Raw genomic sequence first — 26,698 nt, 5'->3', positions numbered from 1 at the left:
GGGATGTGTGCTTTATGCTTTAGACCTTTGTCTCCAGGTTTTACTTCCCAAATAAGCAAACTCACAAATTCTCAATCTATAAAATTGGAGGTATATTTGTAATATAATCAGTCACCAGTTCTTATTGTTAATCTTGTGGTTTATTTCCTGACTAATGTGTTTTATGTAAGTGGCATGTTTTTTTCTGCATTGGGGGTATAACGTATCTAATATTCCTAGTAATTCTGGTTAGAATGTGCTTACTGCCAGTTACATGATGAGGAAAATAGAACTATCACTTCCAAGTATTTCTCCTTTCTTTTGAACTCTGTGAAATGTTACTTACCTACCCTATATGAAGCATCTTTTGTGTGAAATGGTACATTCTTTGATTTAATCCTTACAACATGGCAGGGTACATACTAGAATTGTTATTGTACATCTGAAGCCTCCAGATGCTCACAGAAAGAAGCAGAGATTCCCAGTCTTAACTGCTTCCAAGCAAATGCTATTGTCTTCTTTTCTTTACTACTGTCCAGTCCTGAAAGACATAGGCTTCTTCCTCTCCTACTAAGGTGGGTTTAAGGGGACAAAGATGCCCTTCTGGTAGTCACTGGTGGAGTGAGGTGGGAAGGCATTCCTGGAGGTTGTCTCTGAAGGTTATTACTCTAAGACTCAAGTGTGTGAAAACCATAATGAATATCAGTTGTATCTAGAAATAAACAATATGTTATTTTATGTTCTCTTGTTTACTTTTGTTCTGTTACTTTATTCTTCATTCTGGTTTGTGGGAGGTTACTGATATTTCCTCTATTTAGCACACCCTTGGTCATTTCTAGCAGCAGTCGTGAGCTTTTTTTACTTTTAGCAACCACGGTTCTGCTATTTACTTGAAGTTCAAAGGTGACCCATAAAAGGGTTGAGATAACATGATGAAAGGATAACCTCACTTGTGAGTATTATCACAGCAGCATCTCTGTTAGTGATATTATTGATCACAGATAGTTATGACTGTGTAGCGTCTTAATGTTTCCCTTAGAATAGTTGAAGATATCTTGTGCTCCTCCTTATGGAGAAATTACTTTTTAAGTTAAGGTCTTAGTTTTATTTCTATCTTTTATAATAACATAATTGCTACTTGATACATATCTTAAGATCATATGTGAATGCTTAAAAAAATTTTTTTTGAAGTATAGTTGATTTGCAGTATTGCAATGTTGTGTTAGTTTCAGGTGTACAACATAGTGATTTTTTTTTGCAGATTATATTTCATTATAGGTTATTATAAGATTGGGTATAATTCCCTGTGCTGTACAGTAAATGCTTGTTGCTTATCTATTTTATGTATAGTAGTTTGTATCTGTTAATCCCATACTTCTAATTTGACTCCCCACCCCACCCCCCATCATTATGTAAGGTCTCTCTTTATGTCTTGTAATTTTCTTTGATCTGAATCTGATATGACTGTAACCATTCCTGGTTTTGTATTGCTTTGCTTTTTGTTTGCATGATATATCTTTTAATGTCTTTTTACTTTTCAACCTATCTATGTTGCTGAATTTGAAATGAGTTTCTTAAAAATAGCTGAGTCATGTCTGTCAATCTTTGCCTTTAGGTATATTTAGGCCATTTGTATTCAAGGTAATTATTGATATGTTAGGACTCAAGTCTGCCATTTTATTTGTTTTCTGTTTCTTTCTTCTTTATGGTTCCTTGTTGATATCTTTTTGCCTTCTGTGGGATACTTAGTTATTTGAACATTTTAAGGATTTCATGATTTTAGTGTTCTTTTTTTGTGTATGTTGCTTAGTATAGTGTTCTTCATGGTTGCTGTTGGTATTACATTGTACATATGTGATATTGCTATCAAAATCTCTTCCTGTGAAGTATGGAAACCCCACCTTTAAATATCGTTGTCTTGAATATTACTGCTGTTATAATTTTTGTAGCAGTCATCACATATGATTTATAAAATTCATGAGGAGGATGGTAGTCTGTTGTATGTACCTGTATTTCTTCTATTTCTGTTCTTTCTTCTGTTTGCCTCAGAGTCCATCTTTTATCACTTCCTTTAGTTAGTCTTCAAAGGCAGATCTGCTAATGACAAATTCTTTTAGTTTTCCTTTGCCTGAGGGTGACTTCCCCTTTATTTCTGAAGAACAGTTTTGTTTGTGCTATTTGGGGTTTCTTAGCTTCTTAAGTCTGGGTTTGTGTCTTTTTCCAAACATGGGATGTTTTCAGGCATGAAACATTTCATTTCTTGAAATACTTTTTCAGTACCACTCTGTTTTTCCTTTTTTTTTTTTTTAAATATTCCTTTATTTATTTATTTTGGCTGCACCAACTCTTAGTTGTGGCATGCGGGATCTTCATCGTGGATGTGGGATCTTTAGTTGCGGCTTGTGAACTCTTAGTTGCGACATGCGTGCGAGATCTAGTTCTCTGACCAGGGATCAAACCCAGGCCCCCTGTATTGAGAGTATGGAGTCTTACCCACTGTACCACCAGAGAAATCCCTCTTTTTCCTTTCTTTCTATGCCTCTCATGATACCAACATTCAGTCATTTGTCATTGTTCACATGTACCTGAGGCTCTATTTATCTTTTTTCAGTCTATTTTCTCTTTTGTTCAGATTTTTATCCTTGGTCATCTTGACTCTACTATTGAGCCCATCTCGTATTTTTCTCTTACTCTGTTTTTTAGTTCTGTAATTTCCATTTGGCTCTTTTTTATTATAACTTATAATTTTTGCTGAGAGTTTCTGATGTTTCAGTTTTGAAACACTAGAACTTGTAATTGCTTGTAGAATCATTTTTATGACGACCTCATTAAAATCTTTGTCAGTTAATTCCAGTATCTTATTCATCACAGTGTTGACATTGGTTGATTCTCTTTCTTCCTTGTGATTTTCCTGGTTCTTGGTTTGACAGGTGATTTTGGATTGTATGGTGGACATTATGGCTGTTTTGTTAGGAGACCCTGGGTCCTATTACATTTTTTACTTTAGCAGTTTAAAAAAAAAACTGTGTCTAAATACTGTCGTATTGTGTAGACAGACATGTTGGTTATTTCCAACCCTGTTAGGAGAAAGTCACAGTGAATCATCTTACATACGGATTATTCCATACATATGTAGAGACATCATTAAATTGGGAATTGGTGCTAAAAGTGGGATTGTTGAACCAAATGGTAGATACATATGTAATTTTGTTAACTGCCAAATTCTCCTTCACAGAAATTGTGACATTTTGCACTCCCACCAGTAATATATGAGTATCTCATTTCTTACAATTTTCCCAAACCCATTGTGTTGTTAAACTCAGCTGTTTACCTGTCTGTTAGTTGAGAAATGGCATTTCAGTGTAGTTATAATTTGTGGTTTTCTCATTATGAATGAGGGAGGTTGGGCATCTTTTCTTATATTTAAGCTATTAGTAATTTTTATAGTTCTGCTCATTTTGCTGCTCATTTTGATTTTTAGAAACTTTATATTTGTATTACGGACATCAGCACTTGAATAAATTGGCAGATATTTTTTCCTAGTTTGTCATTTGACTTTGCTTACAGGGGTGTTTTCCAAATGAAAACTATTATGTTTATGCAGTTAAATACTTTGTATTTCTTTAGTTTTTTTTAAAATACTTTTTATTTTTGCTCTTCTGTTTCTGACCTCCTATGTCCATAGTAGAAATTTTAGTCATACTGTTTCTCCTTTAGTCACCACATAAATTAGCTTTATTTCCAAGTTTATTTTGCATATTTCTTGAGTATTTTAGAGACTTCTAATTTCTATTTCAGATTTGTCCATCTCTCACTGAGTTCCATGTGTGTTTATGTGGCCCAGTGCCTTCTACCTGACTAGGGCCAATTTTTGTCACCTGCTTTCATCCCTTTACAACCAGAAGCTACTTTTAGGGGACACCTCTGCTTTCCAGGGTGCCCCCTATCCCTTTCAGGCATGATGTCTTCCTAAGACTGCCATATTTGGTCCAAGATACTTTCCTCTTGCCAGTGCTCTTACCTGCCCTTAGTAGTTCACTCTTGGGGTGCCCTTTTGGGGTGAACCCTAGCCCATGTAATTCTGCACACCCCATTCTTCCACATAGCTGCTGCTGGACTCTGCTGGTGTGGACTCAGGTGTATATAAACTCCAGTTTACATGTCAGTTTGAGTTTTCCACTCTGTTTTTCTAGTTAACTTAGGCATAGATTATGGGTGTTTTTATTGGAATTTGTCTCCTTTATGTACTGGATAGGTTTTAGAAGATGTGAGTGGGATGCAATCCATACAGCTACCACTTTAATGTAGAAACACAGAAGCTTCTTTTTTTCATTTTCAGTTTTCTAAATAGTTGCATTCTTAGTTCACAGTTTTAATGTAGAACGTAACACTTATAGGAAAAGAAGAATTTTGCTCAGTAAGTGTTTTCATTATATAAACTGATAGGAGTAACCCTAATATTTTAAGTTCTAATTTTTTAGAAAGAACCAAAAAAACAGCTAAACTTGTCACAGTGACCACTGCTGGTCTGCTGTTTCCTTCAGGGTTTGTCTCCTCTACTCAAGGGCACCCGTTGGTCTGCCTCTTCAGGTGTGGCTGATTCAGTATGGCTTTAGAACACTCCTGAAGGGTGAGGAAGCTTTTCTGCCCTGACAAAGGGCTCTGGGTTACAGCAGACTTGCTTTTTCTTGCCAGCCACCCAAAAGGAATGACCTAAACTGTGGTATGATTTCTCTCCTTCCTGAGAGATGTGCCTATACATTCCATGTCCAATTTCCTCTTGTGTAGTTATTTTAAAATTCTTTTCTCTAGGTGAATAGGGGGTTTGCAAGAACTGAAGGGTGGGGAGGATATTGGAGTGTCAGGGAAGGGAAGTGGAGAGAGCCAAGAATGCTAATAAAGCTGCTAAGCTATGTTAGAAATAATGGCATTGCACCAACAAAAATACTAGCATTTTGGTAATAGAAATTGTATTCTAGAATACTAGAATATCAAAAACTAGAATTGTAATTATGGATGTAGGAAGTATGACATTCTCTGCCAAGTTTCTGGAAAGAACTTTCAAATAAATATTAAAATGCATTCTTCAGAAAACTAGAGCTTATCAATGAATTCGGTAAAGTTGCAGAATACAAAATTAATATACAGAAATCTCTTGCATTTCTATACACTAACAATGAAAGATCAGAAAGGGAAATTAAGGAAACAATCCCATTTACCGTCACATCAAAAAGAATAAAATACCTAGGAATAAACCTACCTAAGGAGAAAAAAGACCTGTGCTCCGAAAACTATAGGATGCTGATGAAAGAAATCGAAGACAACACAAACAGATGGAAAGATATACCATGTTCTTGGATTGAAAGATTCAGTATTGTCAAAATGACTATACTACCCAAGGTAACCTACAGATAATCCAATTCCTATCAAATTATCAATGGCATTTTCTAGAACAAAATTTTAAAAATTTGTACAGAAACAGAAAAGACCCCGAATAGCCACAGCAATCCTGAGAAAGAAAAATGGAGCTGGAGGAATCAGGTTCCCTGACTTCAGACTATACTACAAAGCTACAGTAATCAAAACAGTTTGGTATTAGCACAAAAATAGAAATATAGATCAATGGAACAGGATAGAAAGCTCAAATACAAACCCATACACCTATGGTCAATTAATCTATGACAGAGGAGGCAAGAATATACAGTGGAGAAAAGACAGTCTCTTTAGTAAGTGGTGCTGGGAAAACTGGACAGCTATACGGAAAAGAATGAAATTAGAACATTCTCTAACACTATACACAAAAATAAATTCAAAATGGATTAAAGACCTAAATGTAAGACTATACTATAAAACTCTTAGAGGAAAACATAGGCAGAAAACTCTGTGACATAAATTGCAGCAATATCTTTCTGAAATAATGAAAATAAAAACAAAAATAAACAAATGGGACCTAATGAAACTTAAAAGCTTTTTGCACAGCAAATGAAACCATAAACAAAACAAAAAGACAACCCACAGAATGGGAGAATATATTTGCAAACGAAGTGACCAACAAGGGATTAATCTCCAAAATATGCAAACAGCTCATGCAGCTGAATATCAAAAAACAAGCTAATCAGAAAATGGGCAGAAAATCTAAATAGACATTCCTTCGAAGATGACATACAGATGACCAAAAAGCACATGAAAAAATGCTCAACATCGCTAATTATTAGAGAAATGCAAATAGAAACTGCAATGAGGTATCACCTCACACCGGTCAGAATGGCCATCATCAAAAAATCTACAAAAAATAAGTGCTGGAGAGGGTGTGGAGAAAAGGGAATCCTCCCACACTGTTGGTAGGAATGTAAATTGATATAGCCACTATGGAGAACAGTATGGAAGTTCCTTAAAAATTAAAAATAGAGGTACCATATGATCCAGCAATCCCACTCCTGGGCATATATCTGGAGAAAAGGATAATTCAAAAGGATACATGCATCCCAGTGTTCATTGCAGCACTATTTACAATAGCCAAGATGTGGAAGCAACCTAAATGTTCATCAGCAAAGGAATGGATAAAGAAGATGTGGTACATATGTACAATGGATATTACTTAGCCATAAAAAAGAATGAAATAATGCCATTTGCAGCAACATGGATGGACCTGTAGATGATCATACTAAGTGAGGTAAATCAAATAGAGAAAGACAAATACCATATGATATCACTTATATGTGGAATCTAAAAAAAAATGATACAAGTGCACTTATTTACAAAACAGAAACAGACTCAGACTTCTAAAACCAACTTAATGGTTACCAAAGGGGACAGGTGGGAGGAGGGATAAATTAGGAGTTTGGGATTAACATATATACACTACTGTATATAAAATAGATAATCAACAAGGACCTATTCTGTAGCACAGGGAACTCAGTATTTTATAATAACCTATATGGGAAAAGAAGCTGAAAAAGAATGGATATATGTATAACTGAATCACTTTGCTGTACACCTGAAACTAACACAACATTGTAAATCAACTATACTCCAATATAAAATAAAAATTAAATTTAAAAAATGCATTCTTTCACCAATTAAAAATGTTTTTAATTGTTTTCCAAAATCTTAAAAATTTTTATCTGAGAAGTAGTGTGTATGTTAAATTTATGGATTATTATTCAAACAAGCATGCCAGGATTGCTCTTAATGTGCTTGCATTTTGTTTTTAGAGTAAGTTTAACAAGCATCATTATAACATGACTTTTATCACATAGGTTTTAGGAATGCCAGGGATTAAATTATTCTCTTAAAATGACTGCAGATGACAGATATATCAGAATAATACCCCATCTCCCCTTCCCCAGCACACACTATTGATATTGATTATACAATAATTGTATACTTTTTTATTAGTACTTTTAGGTGTGTGGGTTGTTTTTATTTTTTTCTTTTCCTTTTCTTTTGTCTCTTATCTGTATCACCTTCTCCCCAATGTTGTGTAAGATATGAGCAGACAAAGAAAATAAAGGACGGGTAAATACAATGTATACACACATGCACACACGTAGACAAAGAAAATAAAGGAGGGGTAAATAAAATACACACACACACACACCCGAAGACATCAGGAGTTAAGTTTTCACAGTACACACATTTTGTCTTTTGTTTGTTACTGATTATATATTTACAGTTTACATAATTATTTCCTTTTGTTGGACACTTAGGTTTACCAGTTATTGCTGTTGTAGATAATGTAGTGATGAACAAAAGCTTTTATATTTTTAAAAACTGTTTCCTTAAGATAAATTTGCGTAGTGGAATTCCTAGGTCCTAGATGACCAGAAAAGAATCTTCAGGGTACTTGATATTAACTTCCAGGTTATCTCCTATTATGGTTTTAATGCAAATCATAAACTTACATTAGTGCTCGTTATAATGAATGCCAAACTAAAATCAGTATTTTATCTTTTCTTATTAGGGAGTTCTGGGAAATCGTTCATTCATTTACAGATGAGCAGAAAAGACTCTTCTTGCAGTTTACAACGGGCACAGACAGGGCACCTGTGGGCGGACTAGGAAAATTAAAGATGATTATAGCCAAAAATGGCCCAGACACAGAAAGGTAATTATTAAATTGTGACTGTATACTGAAAACCGTGCATTCCACATTACACATGTGTGACGTATCCAGAAGCTTCTGAGCACTTTTGCAATTTTATATAGAAATCTCCAAATCACATGAAACATTAGTTCAGAGAATATTTTGCTGTTAATGTTTGAGAAAATTTTTAAACACTGGCCAGGTTAAAAATTATTATGGAGTTCACTTGATTTGAAATTTTAAAAATTGGTGTGATTAGTTTTTGGTTGAGAATTTTTTAATTGAAAGCCATATTATGTCATCTATTTAGAATAGTAAAGTTGAGGCTCAGGAGATTGTCTATTCAGCCCTATATTATGCTAGAATGACGAATTTCATAGTCCTTACATTGTGTTTCCTCTCCGTCGTGTAAGTTAACATTTGGTGCATAGTGACCGTATGTGAGCAGTAGTATATTTAATAGCTTGAATGTATAGAAACATTTCTATTAGTTTTCTACATTATTTGATATTATTTGGTATTGTCTGTATTATTTGGTATTAATGTAAGTTTATTGGTTATCAAATCAATTACATAGTCATACAAGAATATTTCTAATAAGCATTAAAGAGCCCAGACTTTGAAATTTTGGAAATGAGGTTTGAATATATTACCTCCACCTTTGAGTAAGTTACTTAATTTCTCAGTGACTTCAACTCTACAGTGGGGAAACTGACACCCAGTCTGTAGGTTTATTGTGAGAAAATTTAGTTAAATGAGCTCTCAGGGTTAAGTACCTAAAACAGTATCTGGTATGTAGTAATAATTTTGTGGATGCAATATGTTATCATCAACCATCATCATTATTAGCACTGAGTAATTTATGAGATAGAGACAAACTGCAGTTTGGTAGTTGTATGGCAAGAGCAGAAAGATTATCCATGACTTGTATTAATGTATAGTCTGCATTGCAAACCATCTCAACATATATACCATCTAAAGTAGGATCATTTAATACTGAGCGTATTTCCCATGACTTATTTTCCTATTTTTCCCCTTTCTCTCTATATAGGTTACCTACATCTCATACTTGCTTTAATGTCCTTTTACTTCCGGAATATTCAAGCAAAGAAAAACTTAAAGAGAGATTGTTGAAGGCCATCACTTATGCCAAAGGATTTGGCATGCTGTAAAAAAACAAAAAAAGGGGGGGGGAGAAAAAAATTTTAAATTTTAATAAATATAACAAGAGGGATAAAATTGGTGGTGATAGTGACCCAGTACAAAAAGGCTGTAAAATAGTGAACCACAGTAGTCACCTATGTCTGTGCCTCCCTTCTTTATTGGGGATATGTGGGCTGGAACAGCAGATTTCAGCTACTTATATGAACAAATCCTTTATTATTATTATTATTTTATTTTATTTTTTTGCGTGAAAGTGTTACTTTTTCTTTCACTTGTATGTACAGAGAGGTTTTTCGGAATATTTATTTTAAGGGTTAAATCACTTTTGCTTGTGTTTATTACTGCTTGAGGTTGAGCCTTTTTGCATATTTAAAAAATATATACCAACAAACTACTCTCCCAAGGAAAATATTGCCACCATTTGTAGACCATGTAACCTTCAAGTATGTGCTACTTTTTTTGTCCCTGTATCTAACTCAAATCAGGAGCTGTATTTTTTTTTTAAACAATTTGCTTTTGAAACTTGAAGTCTTGAAAACAGTGTGATGCAGTTGCTGCTGTTCTAGTCCCCAAAGAGTTTTCTGTGCAAAATCTTAAAATCAATAAAGATGGAAGGGAGAACTTGAAATGTTTAACTGCAGCCCTCAGAACTTTACTTTAGTAACAGCACAACGAATTAAAAACAACTCATGCCACAGTATGTTGTCTTCATGTGTCTTGCAATGAACTGTTTCAGTAGCCAATCCTCTTTCTTAGTATATGGAAGGACAGGGATTTGTTGTTGTCGTCACTGTTGTTGTTGTTGTTGTTGTTGTTTTAAGTTTACTGGGGAAAAGTGCATTTGGCCAAAAGAAATGGTAGTCAAACCCTTTGCAAGAAAGGTAGGAAGTTTGTTGTTTATTATAAACATAAAGCATGTGAAAGTGCACTTAAAATAAATTTTTTATTAATTGCTTATTACCCGCATTTTAAATAGACAATCCAAAGTCTTCCCTTCATGTTGCCATCATATCTAATCAGCCATTTTATCAAGGCACATGATCAGTGTTGGAACATAATGGAAAGGATGGCTACTGTGCCTTGTTTTACCTAATCATACAGTAAGCAGAGACCTGGAAGTGAATGGAACTATTACTCTTTAGTCCTATTTACATTGTCTATCCCCAAAGATTAAAGTTTATTTCAAAAAGTAAGTGTTAAATAATACTTTCATGTACTATGGAAAAGTACAGGTTGGTTTAAATTACTGGACATTCAGAAGTAAGTAGTTTCTTCCCCTTTCTAGTCTTCTGTGTCTGTGTTGTTAATTTCTTTTATTGCAATATAAAATAAAAGGATTATGTATTTTTAACTGAGAAGAGACATATTGATATATCCTTTTACTACAAGTTACAGCTAATGTGCTGAGCTTGTGCCTCGATGATTGTTTTAACTGACTATGACAGATCAATTTGATGATTTGTTTGAAATTGGCAGGAAAAATACAGCTTTCAAATCATTGGAGGGGGAAAGAGGATGTCTTTAAGAATTATTTTAATTCTTTTAGTAATTGAGACTTAACTGTTATGTACCATAATGCTAAATAAAAGTGACATTTTTCACCATAATTTAGTGGAAAAAGAAGACATTGCTTTCCATATTGTGATAAAGTAACATGGGGTTTTTCTGGGCCAGCCTTTAGAACACTGTTAAGGTATGTACACTACCTTGATGCAAGGGACCCTCATGCTACTACAGTCATCTTAAAAGGCCTCTCATTCCTGTGCTTCTTGTGTATAATGAAAGTGAGAATAAGAGAAATCAAATACTCTGGGGGCGTTTTGTATAATAAATTCATGAAGAAATTTGTGTTCTTTGGTTCTCAAGTTTTATTATCACTACAGTATTGAAGTTCTACAGTTGTAATAATATCTGTGTGAAGTTTTTGAATAGTAATTGAGTATAGGTTATCAGACATAGAATTCACATCAAATAGACTTTTAACAAACAGTTGAAAATAAACCTACTCTTGAAAATATTTTAAGAGAAAAATTCATTGGTTGTCTAGACTAATTGCTCTCACTTGCTTAGTAACTAATTATCCTGGGCATGTTACCACTTCTTTTTATCATTGCCTTCCTTTTCACTACTGTTTACAAAACTGTCACGGAACAATATCTTTAGGAAGAGGAAAAAAAATAGAAATTTTGACTGTAGTAGATATCTACCCCAGATGTCATGTTATAAAGTACTCTTTTGCCTGGATCAGCAGGAAGCTCTGGAGGAAATAAAGAACCATAAACTAAAGTAATTGGTTTTCCAAATAAAATACAAACTTTCTCTTATATATCATTGTTACTGAGTATTTCAAACATACAATAAAAACACGGCCTGTAGCCAAACTTCTCTGGAGCCTGGCCGCTTCAGCAAATTGAGTTGGATTTCCTCCCCTATATACTTTCCTGGACTGTGCTTAGTTGTGTGATGAAAAAAAACACGGCCTGTAGCCAAACTTTTCTGGAGCCTGGCCACTTCAGCAAATTGAGTTGGATTTCCTCCCCTATATACTTTCCTGGGCTGTGCTTAGTTGTGTGATTAAAAAAAAAACACGGCCTGTAGCCAAACTTTTCTGGAGCCCGGCCGCTTCAGCAAATTGAGTTGGATTTCCTCCCCTATATACTTTCCTGGGCTGTGCTTAGTTGTGTGATAAAATCCAATGACAACTTCCCTAGCTTTATTTTGGGATACATACGTAAGCAGGGAGATACACGAAATGAGGCTTCAAACAGCACTTGCTGATGGTATTCATTTCCCCATTGGCACAGGTCCATCTTACTAGAAAAGACATGATTGTAACCTGGCAACATGACTCCCTGTTCCCATAATACCATGACTGTGCTGGGATTTCAGGCCCCTTTAAGGGGTTTTCTCAAGAATTTCATTCCAACTGTCATTGGAAGGAGTATCTTCCCAAGGCTGCTCTCTGTAGTCATGCTCCCCTTACCTGTTTACCTTAAATTTCTTTTTTGACCTTCCACTGCCTTCTAAGGACCATCTTTACCCTCCCTACCCCTTCCCTGAGCTGCCAGAGAATTCAAAGCACAGCTTCCTCTGGCTCTCTCTCTTGTTGTCTTTTACTACAGTGTTAGTGTGTAATTTCCTGGGGAGGCTAGAGAGTGTTACTAGTGCAGAGTCTCAAGACTTTTTCTTTTCCCCTATTCAAATCCAGTAGTTGACTTTTGTTAACCACTGTAGGAAGATTTTGGTGCAGATGTGTCCCTGTGAGAAATGCTGCTAAACTATTGCTGTACCACTAAAAATGCTCTCCTGAAAGATACTCATAGCCTCCTACTTGCCAGTGAGAACTCCAGTAACCTTGGCAGCACCCTGAACTTGGTTCATCTGCTACTGTCCCTTTTTCAGTTGGATGGATACTACTATAATTGTAAAGTTCTGGTCTGTACCTGCCCAATTCTGTCTGTTATTCCACCACCACTCAAAAAGATTCTTCCTCAAATCCATGTCTTCTGCTCAGTCTCTATCCCCAGAATATGTTTCTGGTACCTCAAAATCAATGCACTTAAAAATGAAACTCTTATGTCTGTACCTACCATTTATTGTTTCTTCCTTAAAAGCATCATTTTCAACTCAGAATCCCTCATCCCTCAGTTATCACTGCTTGTATCATTTCTTTCCCCCTCCATCCTTCAACATACTTCCTTTCAGTCCCTGATCCTCTGACTCACCTGGATGCTGTTAGTAGCTTCCTAACTCATCTGCCTGACTAACGTCCTCTTGCATTCTTTTTTGTTCTGCCAAAACACAATTTTGCTAATTTAAATATCCTTTGCTTCAAAACTTGTTCCCCTTTGAATAAATCTGCAAGCCTGCATCCAAAACCCTCCATAGGCTCAGCCCCACCTCCTTTTCCAATTTTACCATCAGTTACAGGCATGTCTCCCTGCGTCCCCACCCACATCTTATTTACCATCAGTTACAGGCATGTCTCCCTGCATCCCCACCCACATCTTAGCATGCTGTGTTTAATTATTTCATATTTCTCAAGTAACCTTGAAGGCCAAAATTTTAAAAGTGCCTCACCCATAAAGACTTCTTCATCAACCCCCAGAGTGTCTCTGTAACCTAACAGCAACCCAAACTTCCATGGTAGTTCATGCATGGTTGGGCACATCGAACAGTGAGGAATCACTGGGATTTTTCTTTTTTTCCCATAATCATTACCTGATGTGGGCAGATTCATGGGGAAGATTGTTTATCTTTGTGCCTCTGCCATGTAGTAGTTGCATAATAACTTTGTTAAAGGATTAGCTCTATTTTTCCACTAGCTTGTCAATCACTACCTGATGAATGAGTGAAAATGACTCAGCGTGCCGTAGAATGTTCAATGAAGCTTCTCTTTTTTCCGCTAAAGATGGCCTCAGTCTCCTGTCTCCTCTCCCTCCTCCCCCAAAAAGGTTTTTATTTTAAATATTTGAATATTTAGTGGCTAAAGAACTTGCTCTTGGAGGAAGTGGCTCCCCAGAATAACCGGCTCTGTCATTTCGACCTGTGAAACTGTAGGTTACTAAGAGGGGAAGGATGAAAAGAACAAAGTCCTTGAAGGCAAGATTTTCCTGCTTTATGGATGTGCTCTGGCAACCAGGAGCCTCTGTGCAGCCAGCCTCTGTGGCTACACTCCTCTCCCAGTGGAGATGGGAGCGGGTGTCTTACACCATCCTGTTGTTGCCAAACCCTCACATCAAGGAGCTATTCTTTGCTAAATACTGTGTTTTTTATATTAAATGAAGCACTCACCATGATGAATACCTGTTTTGCCAGAACCTTATAACCATTGCTACAAATTGACCCTTAAATCAGGATTCTTATGTTCAGCTGAACAGGATCTGGAATAATTATCCTATCTTCCAGTCTCCAGGAAACCATAGAAAATGTGATGGGCATGTGTCTAGTAAATAGTGCACAGATTGAGGGTACAACCTTCAGAGTTGGATGACTGGGTCTCAGTCCTGGCCCTGCCCTTCCTTCAGCTTGGATTATCATATCCAAGACTCAGTGAAGTTGAGATACAGATGCTAGGCAACCTGTTGCAAGACAGAAGAGGGAATCTATTGAGAGGCTGGAGATGCTTGTAGTGATTTCTTTTACAGGAGTTGACCCTCATCTACCTCAAAATGGAGGAGGAGTGTTTTCCCTCATCTTTGTTTTTTTAATTAAGATAATTCACATAATAAAATTCACCCCTTTAAGGTATATAATTAGTGGCTCTTAGAATATTCACAAGATTGTGCAAGCATCACATATAATTCTAGAGCATCTTCATCACTGCAAAAAAAAAAATCTTGTACCCATTAAAAGTGACTGTCTCTCCCCGCTCTCCAAGTACTAACCACTAATCTACTTATCTACTTTTTGTCTATAGATTTGCCAATTTTGGATATTCCATATCAATAGAATCATACAACATGTGGCCTTTTGTGTCTAGCTTTTTTCACTTAGAACAATGTTTTCAAGGTGCATCTATGTTGCAGTATGTTTCAGCACTTCATTTCCTTTTATAGCTGAATAATATTGTATTGCTATACCATATCTTTGTTCATTTGGTAGATATTTGTGTAGTTTTCACTGTTTGGCTATTATAAGTACTACAACCATGAACATTGTGTACAAGTTTTTATGTGGACATAAGCTTTCATTTCTTTTGGCTATGTACACAGGAGTGAATTCCTGGGTCATATGCCCAATCCTTTCAAGGAACTGCCAACTGTTTTCCAACGTGGCTGCACTATTTTACATTCCCACCAGCAACTTGAGTTCTTATTCCTCCACATCCTGGCCAACACATATTATCTGACTTTGATTCCAGCCGTCCTAGTGGGAGTGAAGCGATATCTCAGTTTTGATTTGCATTTTCCTAATGACTAATGTTGAGCATCTTTTCATGTGCTTTTGGCTGTTTTATCATCTTTAGAGACATGTTTATTCAGAACATTTCCCCATTTTTTGATTGAGTTGTCTTTTTATTATTGAGTTGTTTAATTCTGATGCAAGTCCCTTACCAGATAAGTTATTTGCAAATATTTTATCCCATCCTTTGGATAGTATTTTCACTTTATTGATGGTGTTCTTTGAAGTACAAAAGACTTTAATTTTGGTGATATCCAAATTATTTTTTCTTTTGTTGCTTGTGCTTTTGGTGTCATATCTTAAAGAATCATATGTGTCTTGTAGTTTTAGCTCCTATATTTAGATCTTTAATACATTTTTGCATATGGTGCCTTGTAGGAGTCTAGCTTCATTTTTTGGCATGTGGATATCCAATTGTCCAGGCACCAGTTGTTGAAAGACTTACTTCCCTGTGACTAGTGTTGGCACCCTTATGGAGAAATAATTGACCGTAAATATAAGACTTTATTTCTGGACTCTCAATTTCATTCCATTGACCTATATGTCAGTCCTTATGCCAGTACTACATTGTCTTGATTACTGTAGCTTTGTAGTAAGTTTTGAATTTGGGATGTGTGAATCTTCTAACTTTGTTCTTTTTCAAGGTCATTTTGGCTATTATGGGTGCCTTGCAGTTCCATGTGAATTTTGGGGTCAGCTTATCAGTTTCTACAAAACAGGCAGCTAGGATTTTGATAGGGATTGTGTTGAATCTGTAAATAAATATGGGGAATATCACTAATTTGACAATATAAAGGTATTCAATTCATGAACATGGTTGTCTTTGCATTTATTAAGGTCTTTAATTTTTTCATTGATGTTTCATAGATTTCAGTGTACAATCTTGGTTTCTTTGGTTAAATATTTTCCTAAGTATTTTATTCTTTTTGTTCTTTTGGATTTTCTATATACAAGATCATGCATCTGCCAAATAGAAATAGTTTGACTTCTTCCCTTTCACTCTGGGTTCTTTTTATTTCTTTCTTTTCTAAGTGCCCTGGCTAGCACCTCTAGTACAATATTGAATGGAAGTGGCAAGAACAGATATCTTTATCTTAGTCCTGATTTTATGAGGAAAGCATTTAATCTTTCACCATTGAGTGTGATGCTAACGGTAGGTTTTTCATAGCTGCTTCAGGTTGAGGAAATTTTCCTTCCCTTTCTAGTTTTGAGTGTTTTTTCTCAAGAAAGGATATTAGATTTTGTCAGATGCTTCTTCTGCTTCTGTTAAGATGGTCATGTGGGTTTTGTCCTTTATCACATTGATGGATTTTGGTATGTTGTACCAACCCTGCATTCATGGGGTTATCCTACAGGTCCATGGTACACAAACCTTCTAATATGCTGCTGGGTTTGGTTTGTTTGTATTTTGTTTAGAATATTGCCGAATAAAGGGCACATTTACCAATGATGAGGCTGAAGTGTATGTTTCCTATAGGCCACACCCACATGGGGTCGTTGTAAGAGACTGGTCATGAGCCGTCTTGAAAATTACCCTGCACAAGTGGGCTTCCTGCTCTGGAGCAAGGCATCCAACATCTGAGTACCATCAGATGTAGAAGCTGTGTGAGGAGAAGAAATTGGAAGCTACCAACCAAGCCAGATGTTTCAGTTGGGGTTCCCTGGAGAGTCTGCTTCATGAAAGATAGACATTAACCCCCACCTCTGCCTGAAGGCTCAGTATCCTATTACAGTTGCACCAACTGGATAAGGCAGGATTCTTTTCTCTAATTCCCTCCCTTCCAGAAGGGCCAGACATAGCTTTTGAGTGAGAAAGTAGGTAAAGTGAGGAAGAGCCTATCTTCAGGCTTCCCACTCAGAAGAAGCCCTGAGCAAGAGTTATGTCTTCAATTAGGGGAGAGAGTGGCCTTTTGACGTTTCACTAGTGCGGATTTCATACCCAGAAAAATAGATGCTTTGTTTATTACCTGAAAGTGACCAGAAAAACTACATGACCTGAGAATTCATTCCTAGAAAAACAAATCCAGAGCCAGAGAGCAGACTTGCAAAAAGAAAAACATTGTGTTCTGCTGCACCATCCCCCTTACTTCCTTCCTGACACACAGGTTCCTCATTATGTAGTAAATCAGACCTATAGAAAGGACTTAGGCACACTTAGGATGGTGCTAAGGAAAGATCTCTAAGGGAGATTTCAAACCTACCTCTAGTCCTATTCCAAATGAAGTGTGAAGTTTTTTCTGTTCACTAACATTTACCTGGCAAATAGCAGTTGAATGCTAATCATGTTACAGGTTTGCTGAGGTTTCAGATTGATTTCAGAGCTGCTTTGTTCACTCAAGGAATCTTTTATGGGGAGACAGAATCTAGTGGGCCAGACATACATATAAACCACAAAGCGTAATAGACGTATGTAGAAATACAGTTCGGACAGAGAATTCAGATCCAAAAAATTTTCAGTTAGGAGGTGAAGGATTAGCTGAATCTTAACGGGTGGGTGGGTGTATACTAGGCAGACAAGTGGAGGGTGTTCAGTATGCCTGAGTGTAGGGCTCAAAGGGATCAAGACAGGATTGGAAAGGAAGACAGGTCAGATCATGAAAGACCTTGTAGACTTTACCAGTGACTTTGGACTTTTATTTTGCAGATACTGTAATACAAAGATAATTCATTTTGCATTTTATATGTATTATAACACGGACTGGAGGAGCATAAGTGCCACGCAGTCTTTGTAGTTAGGAGACCACTGCCATAATTCTAGAATGGTATATAAGAGCCTGAGGATAGAAGGGAGGGGACAGTCTAAGATATATTAGGAACTGGGACTGGGTGACTGATTAGATATTCCTGGGAGAGAGTAGTCAAAGATAAATCCCACATTTCTGGTTTGGGTTAATGGGTTGGTAGTGGTGGTGTGGGGTCTACAGGGAAGAGAAGCAGGTTTTGGAGGGAACATTAATACTCTTGGATTATGTTTCAGTTGAAGTGTCTGAGAGATACACAAGTGGAGCTGTTCAGAGGCAGTTAAAAAAAATAAGGGTTTAAAGAAAAGCCTACACAAGATTAAAATGTATGGTTCTTCAGTATAGATGAGCCCTTAGGTAATCACCAGGGAAAGGGAATAAAGGAAGGAAGAAAGAACATGGACAGAATCCCTGGAAAATGCTAGCATTTGAGGGTTACACAAGGAAAGGAAAATGAAAAGCAGTTCACTTATTTGCTCATTTTTATCTGTGTTCCACTAGAAACCGAGCCTGATGAGGGCAGGGACCTTGTCCTTTTTTTCTTTTTTTTTTTTTAGCAGTACGTGGGCCTCTCACTGCTGTGGCCTCTCCCGTTGCGGAGCACAGCCTCCAGAAGCACAGGCTCATCGGCCATGGCTCACGGGCCCAGCCGCTCCGCGGCATGTGGGATCTTCCCAGACCGGGGCACGAACCCGAGTCCCCTGCATCGGCAGGCGGACTCTCAACCACTGCACCACCAGGGAAGCCCAGGGACCTTGTCTTAATCATGGCTGTGCCCCCAGTGCCTAGAGCAGAATGTAAACAAGCTTTGTAGAGCTACAGAGCAACCAGGTTGCCTCAGAAACCCCTTCCCATCCTCTTCCCTTCTGTCCCTCGCACACTTCTGGCTGATACCCTCCCCCACCTCAATTCTTACCGCAGTTTTTAAGAAGGTCATCCCAGGAAATATATCAGCTATGTGAAAATATTTCAAAACTTTTGAAATGTGATATATATTAACTTGAAAATCATCAATTACAGCAAATGTCCAGCTTTCAGGACTGATCACTGCCTAACACTGCTGGGTTCGGCCCACTTACCAGTGGGTCAAAAAGTTCACAGTAGTGAGATCAAATCAGTTTCTTGAGGCAACTAAGAAGGCAGCCTTGCTCTGGAGATAATCACCAAGGGCAGGAAAATAACCTCCAGTGCTTCAAGCTGAGATTGAGCAGGAGAATCCCAGCTCACCACAACTACAGTGTATGCTTGGGCCTGTCAGATGGAAGTTAGCCTATTACCTAAAAATGCATTTCAGAATTGCCCCCATGTGCTTGCATCCTGTACCCAGACCCAAAGAAAATGCCATTTGCCTTCAATATGTATTGTTAAAAGGACTGAAATATTTTTCAAATTTAAACTATAGTCCCTAAAATATTCATAATTCCAAAGTGCCTTTCACAGTGTATTATTTTGCTTACTTCATTATTGCCTAACTCTTTGCTTAAATTCTACTCCATGAGAGTAGGAATGTGTCTGGTTTTTTCACCCCAATGTTCAGAACGTATTTGTTGAGTGAATGAAATTATGCTTGTATGAATGAAATTATGCTTGTAAAACCAAAGGGCCTGATTTGTCAACTGGACTTCCAGATCTCCACAGAAGCTACCAGTAAAAGTAGTGTAAGAGCTGTTCCTGCATGTGAAGAGGGGGTCCTGGATGGAGCTTTTCTGGCATTCAGGTGCCCCTCACATGTTCCACTGTTCAGGGATAGCACAACCTTATACTGCTTTTATAAATGTAGCTGGTTTTGGAAAGCAATAAGAGGGAAACCAGTTTTCCATATATTCCTAAGAAGATGGTGAGTAAACAATCATGTTTTCCTAAGTAACTTTAGTTTTATGAGCTTCTTTCTCTCTACTGCAGGTCCCCACCCCACTCCCCACTCTAAAATCATGCTTGTAATCCCATTATTTATATAAGGGTGGCTTTTTGTTTCTCATCACAACCACCTGTGTGCTTTCGATACTTCTATGCAAGTAACCCATAGAGGAAATTAGTAAAATTCACACTGAATCCACATGAAGTGGATGCAGTCATTTGGGACAGTGCAGACCACTGCAGTGGACAGGAGTAGCCTCTGTCTGCAGATATGATTTCAGGTGACATTAGCCTGCAATTATTTAGCCATGTGCTTTATAACATTAATTCCACTTATGTTGCTGTCATCATGGGACTTAAGTATTTAGGAAATACAAAGAAATAACATTTAAAGAGAGCCCTACCATTATTCATTTTAATGTAAAATTGCCACTTCTCTGTATGTTTATCTCATGACCATCTAATTGATAACGAAGACCTCAACTTCCTTATATTACCTCAGAAAAAAGTCTGACATGTTAACCAACCACTGGACTGACCACTGGAAGGAAAAAAGACTGAAGATGTTTTATTTTGCTCTGCTTTTGTGACAAGTTAACGTAATTGTATTGTAGAGGTGTAAGGATAAAAATGACCTTCTAAAAAATCATCTTCTCCAACCCTCTTTTTATAGATGAGGAAACTTAGGTCTCAAGCTGTGAAGCACTTTGCCCAAGATTACTCTGGTCATTACATTTATATGAATTTATATGAAGCTAGAAAGTAGAACCTCTGCCTCCCGTTTGGTGCTCTTATCACATCATCAGGCCACTTGCTTGCTTAAGTCAGCATTTCTTTGCTTAACTAAATGTAAGGAGGCTCCCCATAGGGCTTGCCTGCTGAGGATGGGGTGCAGAGGGAGAGTAAAAGAGAGAGCGCTCTCCTAGTTTTCAAGTCGACTAGTTTTCATTGGTTTGATTTTATTGAAAAAGATAAAAAATTAGGGCCAAGTTCCTATTCCTGTTCCCTCCCCAAGCCACTGAAGAAACAAATTTGCTAACATTCCCCAAATTATTGTCTTTTACTCTCTCTTTTTACAGTAAGAGCATTACTGGCAAAAAGTTTCCCAGAATCATGTTCCTCTTAGATATTCCTCCTTGATGTGGATATGAAGGCTTGCGTGGGAAGCTCCAGATGCGGGCCCAGTCCAGCCTGCTCTGCCTCTGCTGCTCGTGCTTGCTGCTTGTCTCCGTGTCTCCATTTGAAGGGCTGCAGGGCGAGTCGTGACCCAGGTCCACTTTCTTACTGTTAAATCCTGCCTTGGTTGTCATGTTTTTATAGAAGAGGAAAAGCATTTTCTCCCTGAGTTCCGGAGCAGTCTTGAGGTCAGGGGTAAGATTTTTCTTGGTAAGTATTAAGAAGTAGTTGCTGAATGATAAAGGGGTGGAAAGGGGAAGGGTGCCTTAGGAAAAAAGGTGTTCTCGGTGATGGGATTGCTTCCAGTTTGTTTCCCAATCTCTTCAGGAATGATTTTCTGCCCTCTTCCTGCACCCTGTGTTCTGATTCCTGGAGCATGCAGTACTCCTTCACTTCCTTTCTCCCAGGGGCTGTTAGAAGAATAACCTTGAAAGAGAAAACATGTGGGCTGTGGTAAACTTTGGATTCTGTCCTCCAGATACTTGGCTCTTTCACTCATGAGAAACTCCTGCCTTAGGCTGACTTGGATCTGGGTTAGCAGTGCCCAGTCCATTTGCATATCCTCTGGGCCATGTGGGCTGTTCTGGGGTCTTGACCTTTTCTTCTTGGGGTGATCCCCACTTCTGTTGCCATAGACTATGTATTTAAGAAGCTTGTCTTTCAATTTCCTGCCAATGGCTGGATCTTGGAAATGACTCTGCACAGTGCTGAAGGGCCTGCTAGGGGAGTCTCTAAGGATCACTTCTCCCCTGAATGGTGGCCTGCTGTCCACAGGAAGCTTTCTCTGTTTTTCTCCCTGCTCTGGATTATCCAAAGACTCTAAAGATAAAACCAGAGCTGGTTTGCCCTCCCCTCTGGAGGGAGACCCCCTTATTTTTACAGTTGCCCTCCCATTCTTATCTTTAGAGTCTGCCTTTAAGGTTGCTCTGGAAGCTGTGGGTGGCTAGAGTCTGTCCTTGTCCAGGCTAAGTCTGAAGAGCATCTAGTTCTTCTCCCCCTCTCTCCTGTTCTGGATTATTGCCTTCACTGCTGCCTCACTCTCATCCACCAAGTTGGTGGTGTAGTTACACAACATATTCTTGGAGGTGAGCTGTTTGACCAAGTCCTTGTTGCCTAGCAACCAAGCATGCACCAGCTCTGACTTTCAGAGCTTTGAATGGCATCGTTTATAAAAGGCTTTCTGCTCCATTAGCCAGGCATTAGCTTCGTATTTCTTCCTGGAGTCCAGAAAACTGAGTTTCTTTTTCAGCAAATTCTCTTCTTTCCAATTGAAGGACAGAAATGAGTAGGACTTCTCTGTTTCCATAAGCTTTATGTTCTCTCCTAATATGGAATAGCACCTATGTCCCTGATTTTTGGTGCTAACAAGCTCTGATGGTCACTCTGTTGGTGGCTTTTCCAGGAGATGCCCAGTTTGGTCTGGAGCTCTGACATTTCTCTGCCCACTTGGAGACCTGGCAGCCAGTGTTCTGTCAGCAGACCTGTGAAGGAGCTTAGTGACATGTGGGCACTATGACCAGAGGGTTCTATTCCAGGCTCCAGTGTTTGTTGTTAAGGACTGTGGATCATCAAGGGCAAGTTCTTCTCCCAAGGACAGAGGTCCTGGGAGGCTTCTTCACTGACCTGTTGAGCACAGGCCCAGCTTCTACCTGAGAACTGTCCCCATTCCAAGGGGAAGGAGACTTAAATGCCATCTACCATCTCTGAGTGATAGGACCTGAATTGGCAATATCTCCCTGGCAGGTGGTAATGGGGAAGTATTTAATAAGATTAACAACAGAGATATGAAATTTAGAAGTATAATAGGAGAACTTTTATGTAGGTGGTTGAAAAAAGAACTTTTTATAGTTTTATTGTATGAATATCTCAAGGATAGAGTTGGTCAATTGGTTAAAGTTGGGCCCTTTCTTTAATTGTGTTATATAAGAATTTTATTCAAAGATGAGGCCTCCCAAAAGTTAAAAAGGGGGGCGGTGGGGAGGTGGGAGGTAGAGGAGGAGGAAGAAGAGAAGGTAATAAATGAGGATACATTTGCTGAGGGTGCATCAGCTGTTGACAGACTGTCCCTGGATCCTGAGCTCAAGAAATGTGGCCCTAATTGTAGACCTTCTCTAGATAGACTCAGAGAGGGTGACAACAGGGTGGCTCACAGAGCCTGCTAGAAGGTGCTTCTGCCAGCCTGCAGATGTCCCAGATTCCTAATCCTGGCTCCCTTATTCCTCAAACTGTAGCTCCATTTACCTAAGCACCTTCAAATAAACTGCTGCGTTTGTTCTACCAGGAATTTAGTGTGTTAGTGACCCAGCCACTTTGCAACTCAGAATGTTACTTGTTATGGTTTCTTTTTTTTAGCAACTGACCTTTTAACAACTATTATCTTCCTCTCCTTAGGGATCCATTGATTGTTGCCCATGTAGTACGTAAATCATCTGTCCTCTTCCTCTTCCTCCTATCCCTTTTACTCCTGTTTCCCAGTCTATCCTCAACTCTCCTCAAGAGCAGCAGACCCCAACCTCTTTTACGTAAACGTTGTATTCCCGAAACAGTGCTGAGCCTTCCTTCAGCATACCAAACCTTCTCTAAACCTTAGACTTCCTCTGTGTTTGTTCCCCTTAAGAGTTACCGCTTTGCCAAACCCTGCCGTGTAAAATCACAAAGCTTTGATAGCTCCCACACCTTTCTGGACCTTATCCTTTACTTACATTTAAGGTAAAAGTGTTATTTTTATTAGTAAAATTAAATTCTATAAAAGTGATTTCTAAATTAGAAAGTATTATATAAATCTAAATGAGTTTTCATGAATTCAGGTTGCCTCCCAAATATCCAGGCCATGTTTCTCCAACTGAATGACTATCATTCAGTTTGGAGGGCAGACCCAGCCACAGGGGTAGATAGGTCCATCTAAGCCAATCAGAATAATGCCACCTGCCTTACCACAGTTGATTGGCTTGGATTGGGTCCGACCAAAACCACTATGACAGAATGTTTACTATAGCTTGAGGAAAAGAGCATGCTTCTCTTATGTGGGTTTTAAGAAGCAACAAGCTGCCTGAACAAGGAAGCATGTTGTTCCAGTTGCTATTAACTCCAGGTGCTGTCATGCCTTCCTACCAACACACACACCCAGCCTTGAGATGATGCTGACCCATGGATGGTTGTGTGGTGGGACAAAACCCAGATTTTAAATCACATGGCTGAGTCATTTCATCAAATCATCCTGGAAGTCTTCAGCTAATGGTATTTTAACTGACATAAGAAAATTTTACTTCTTAGCAAAGTATCAGAACTCCTTTGTAGGGGTAAGTGGCTGTGGGAGAATGATGTTGACCCATTGCACACTGTAGAGGAAGGTCCCTCTTTCACTTCACTGACTTTAAATAGCAGGACAACCATCACAATGGTTTGCATGGTTTGGTTGTATTATTGCAACTGGTGAATGAGCTGAATTAATCCAGTTCTCGTTTATTGACTGTCTTTCCCTTCTCTATCAGGGTTGTTTCCCCTAGTCTGAGCCCCTACAGATTAGAAGTGCTAGTTTGTTTTATAGTCAACAGAGCCCATCCAGGGATAATCTTCAAATATTTAACAATGTGGCACCAACCAATTGGAACAGATGCCAGCTGTAAACAACCATTGAAGCTGAGAACACTTCTCTACCTGAAATGCTACTGCCTTTAATTATACATGTTTTATAAAAGTATATAACTTTTAATTTAAAAAGTATTATCAAGTATTATAAGGCTTTTAAACTATACACTGTGATAGGTATAATATCACTTGTAGGTACACTGTAATAAAGAGGTATATAATAAACCCTAAGGCAACCACTAAGTTAATAAAATTGTAATTAGTAAGCCAACAAAGGAGATAAAATAGAGTCATATAAAACACTTGTTATGGGTTGAATTGTGTCCCCCCAAAAGGTATGTTGAAGTCCTAACCCCTGATACCTGTGAATGTGACCTTATTAGGAAATAAGATCTTTGCAGATGTAATCAACTGAAGGTGAGCTCATTAGGATGAGACCTAATTCAATGTGACTGGTGTCCTTATTAGAGGATGAGAACAGCACACACAGGGAGAAGATGGCCATGTGATGATGGAGGCAGAGATTGTAGAAATGAATCTAAAAGCTAAAGAATACCAAGGATTGCTGAAAAATATCAGAAGGTAGAAGAGGCAAGAAGGATTCTCTCCTACAGGTTTCAGAGAGAACATGACCCTGCTGACACCTTGATTTCAGATGACTAGGCTCCAAAACTGTGAGACAAAAATTTCTATTATTTTAAGAAACCTGGCTTGTACTACTTTTTTACATAGCTCTAGGAAATGAATACAATACTCAACCCAAAAGAAGGCAGAAAAGGGAAAGAAAAAAAAAAAAAACGATGAGACAAATACAAACCAGATAACAAGATGATAGACTTAATATTAGCCATAACAATAATCATATTAAGTGTAAATCATATAAAAACTGCAGTAAAATGGTAGAGAATATCAGATTGGATTTTTTAAATATATATATATATATATATATATATATATATATATATATATATATACACACACACACACACACACACAGGAAGGAATAATAAAGTTTTACTTCATAATCATAAAGGAGTCAATTTAATAAGAGGACATAACAATCTGAAGTATTTATGTACCTAACAGGCCTTCAAAATGCTTAAAGTAAAAATTGATAGAAATGCAAATAAAAACAGATCAGCTCCGTGCTTTGTGACCACCTAGAGGGGTGGGATAGGGAGGGTGGGAGGGAGACACAGAGGGAGGGCATATGGGGATATATGTGTACATATAGCTGATTCACTTTGATATACATCAGAAACTAACACACCATTGTAAAGCAATTATGCTCCAATAAAGATGTTAAAAAAAACAACAGATAAATCCACAATTAAAGTCAAAAATTTTAATACATCTCTTTCTATTATTGATAGAATAAATGGACAGAAAATCAGCAAGGTTATAGAAGACTTGAACACCACTATTAACCACCTTGACTTAAGTGACATTTGTAGAACACTCCACACAATAGCAGCGGAATACACATAATTTTCAAGTGAATGGGATGTTCACCAAGATAGATCATATTCTGGGCCATAAAATAAGTATCAATATATTTAAGGTTGAATACAGAATAGTGATTTCAGCAAAATGGTGACCAAGGAAGCTCTAAACTGTTTTTCTCCCATGGAGATGTAAGAAAAGAACCAGAAACTGGCTAAAATAACTTTGTACGAGCTCTGGAAAGCAGACAAAAGTCTATAGCAAACATGCAAATGCTCAATCAAGGAAAAAATCACATTCAAAATAGTAGAAAGTTTTATTGCTGTTTTACTCCTACATGCACCACTGACTCCCTCATGTGGTGTGGTCTTGCTTTGATAAGGTGAAAGTTCAGTTCCCAATTCCCTCCTTTAAACCAGAGGGAGCAGAACAGACCTCTTTGCAGCTTTCTAACCTGCCTGGGGGCTTCCTGAAGGACTGCTGTCTGTCTCAACTAACTGAAATCTCAGATGGGGAAAATTGGCAGGCACTGGTCGTGAAAGTTTCAATGATACTACAGCTGTGCAGACATCCAGAGCAAGAGATTATGGATGGAGACATACAACAGACCATTTAAAGTCCTGGGGAGAAGCCGAGGTGAGACTCTTTGAGATATTAAGACATGAGAATTGAGAAAGTCATAAACAGGCATGAGCAAGGTACATGCTCTAAGAAGACCTTAAGCTTTTATCTCAGCTGATCCCTAGGTTCAGAACATGCC

The 26,698-nt window shown here is 37.9% G+C and overlaps 1 protein-coding gene across 6 annotated transcripts in view; it reads left to right on the top strand.

The window, feature by feature from the left end:
- Positions 1-10,836, top strand: part of UBE3A (ubiquitin protein ligase E3A) — a 91,411-nt gene extending 80,575 nt beyond the window's left edge. For all 6 annotated transcript variants that reach the window (XM_082647426.1, XM_082647430.1, XM_082647431.1 and 3 more), the window contains 2 exons: positions 7,943-8,086; positions 9,117-10,836. In XM_082647426.1, coding sequence (XP_082503552.1) covers positions 7,943-8,086; positions 9,117-9,237 — 265 coding nt within the window. In that variant the 3' untranslated portion in view covers positions 9,238-10,836. The remainder of the gene's footprint in view (positions 1-7,942; positions 8,087-9,116) is intronic.
- Positions 10,837-26,698: the final 15,862 nt, after the last annotated feature.

This window comes from Grampus griseus, assembly GCF_964374135.1.
Source record: "Grampus griseus genome assembly, chromosome: 2".
Taxonomy (NCBI): Eukaryota; Metazoa; Chordata; class Mammalia; order Artiodactyla; family Delphinidae; genus Grampus; species Grampus griseus.
The sequence above is the reverse complement of the archived record's forward strand: the minus strand, read 5'-3'. Positions and strand labels throughout refer to the sequence as shown.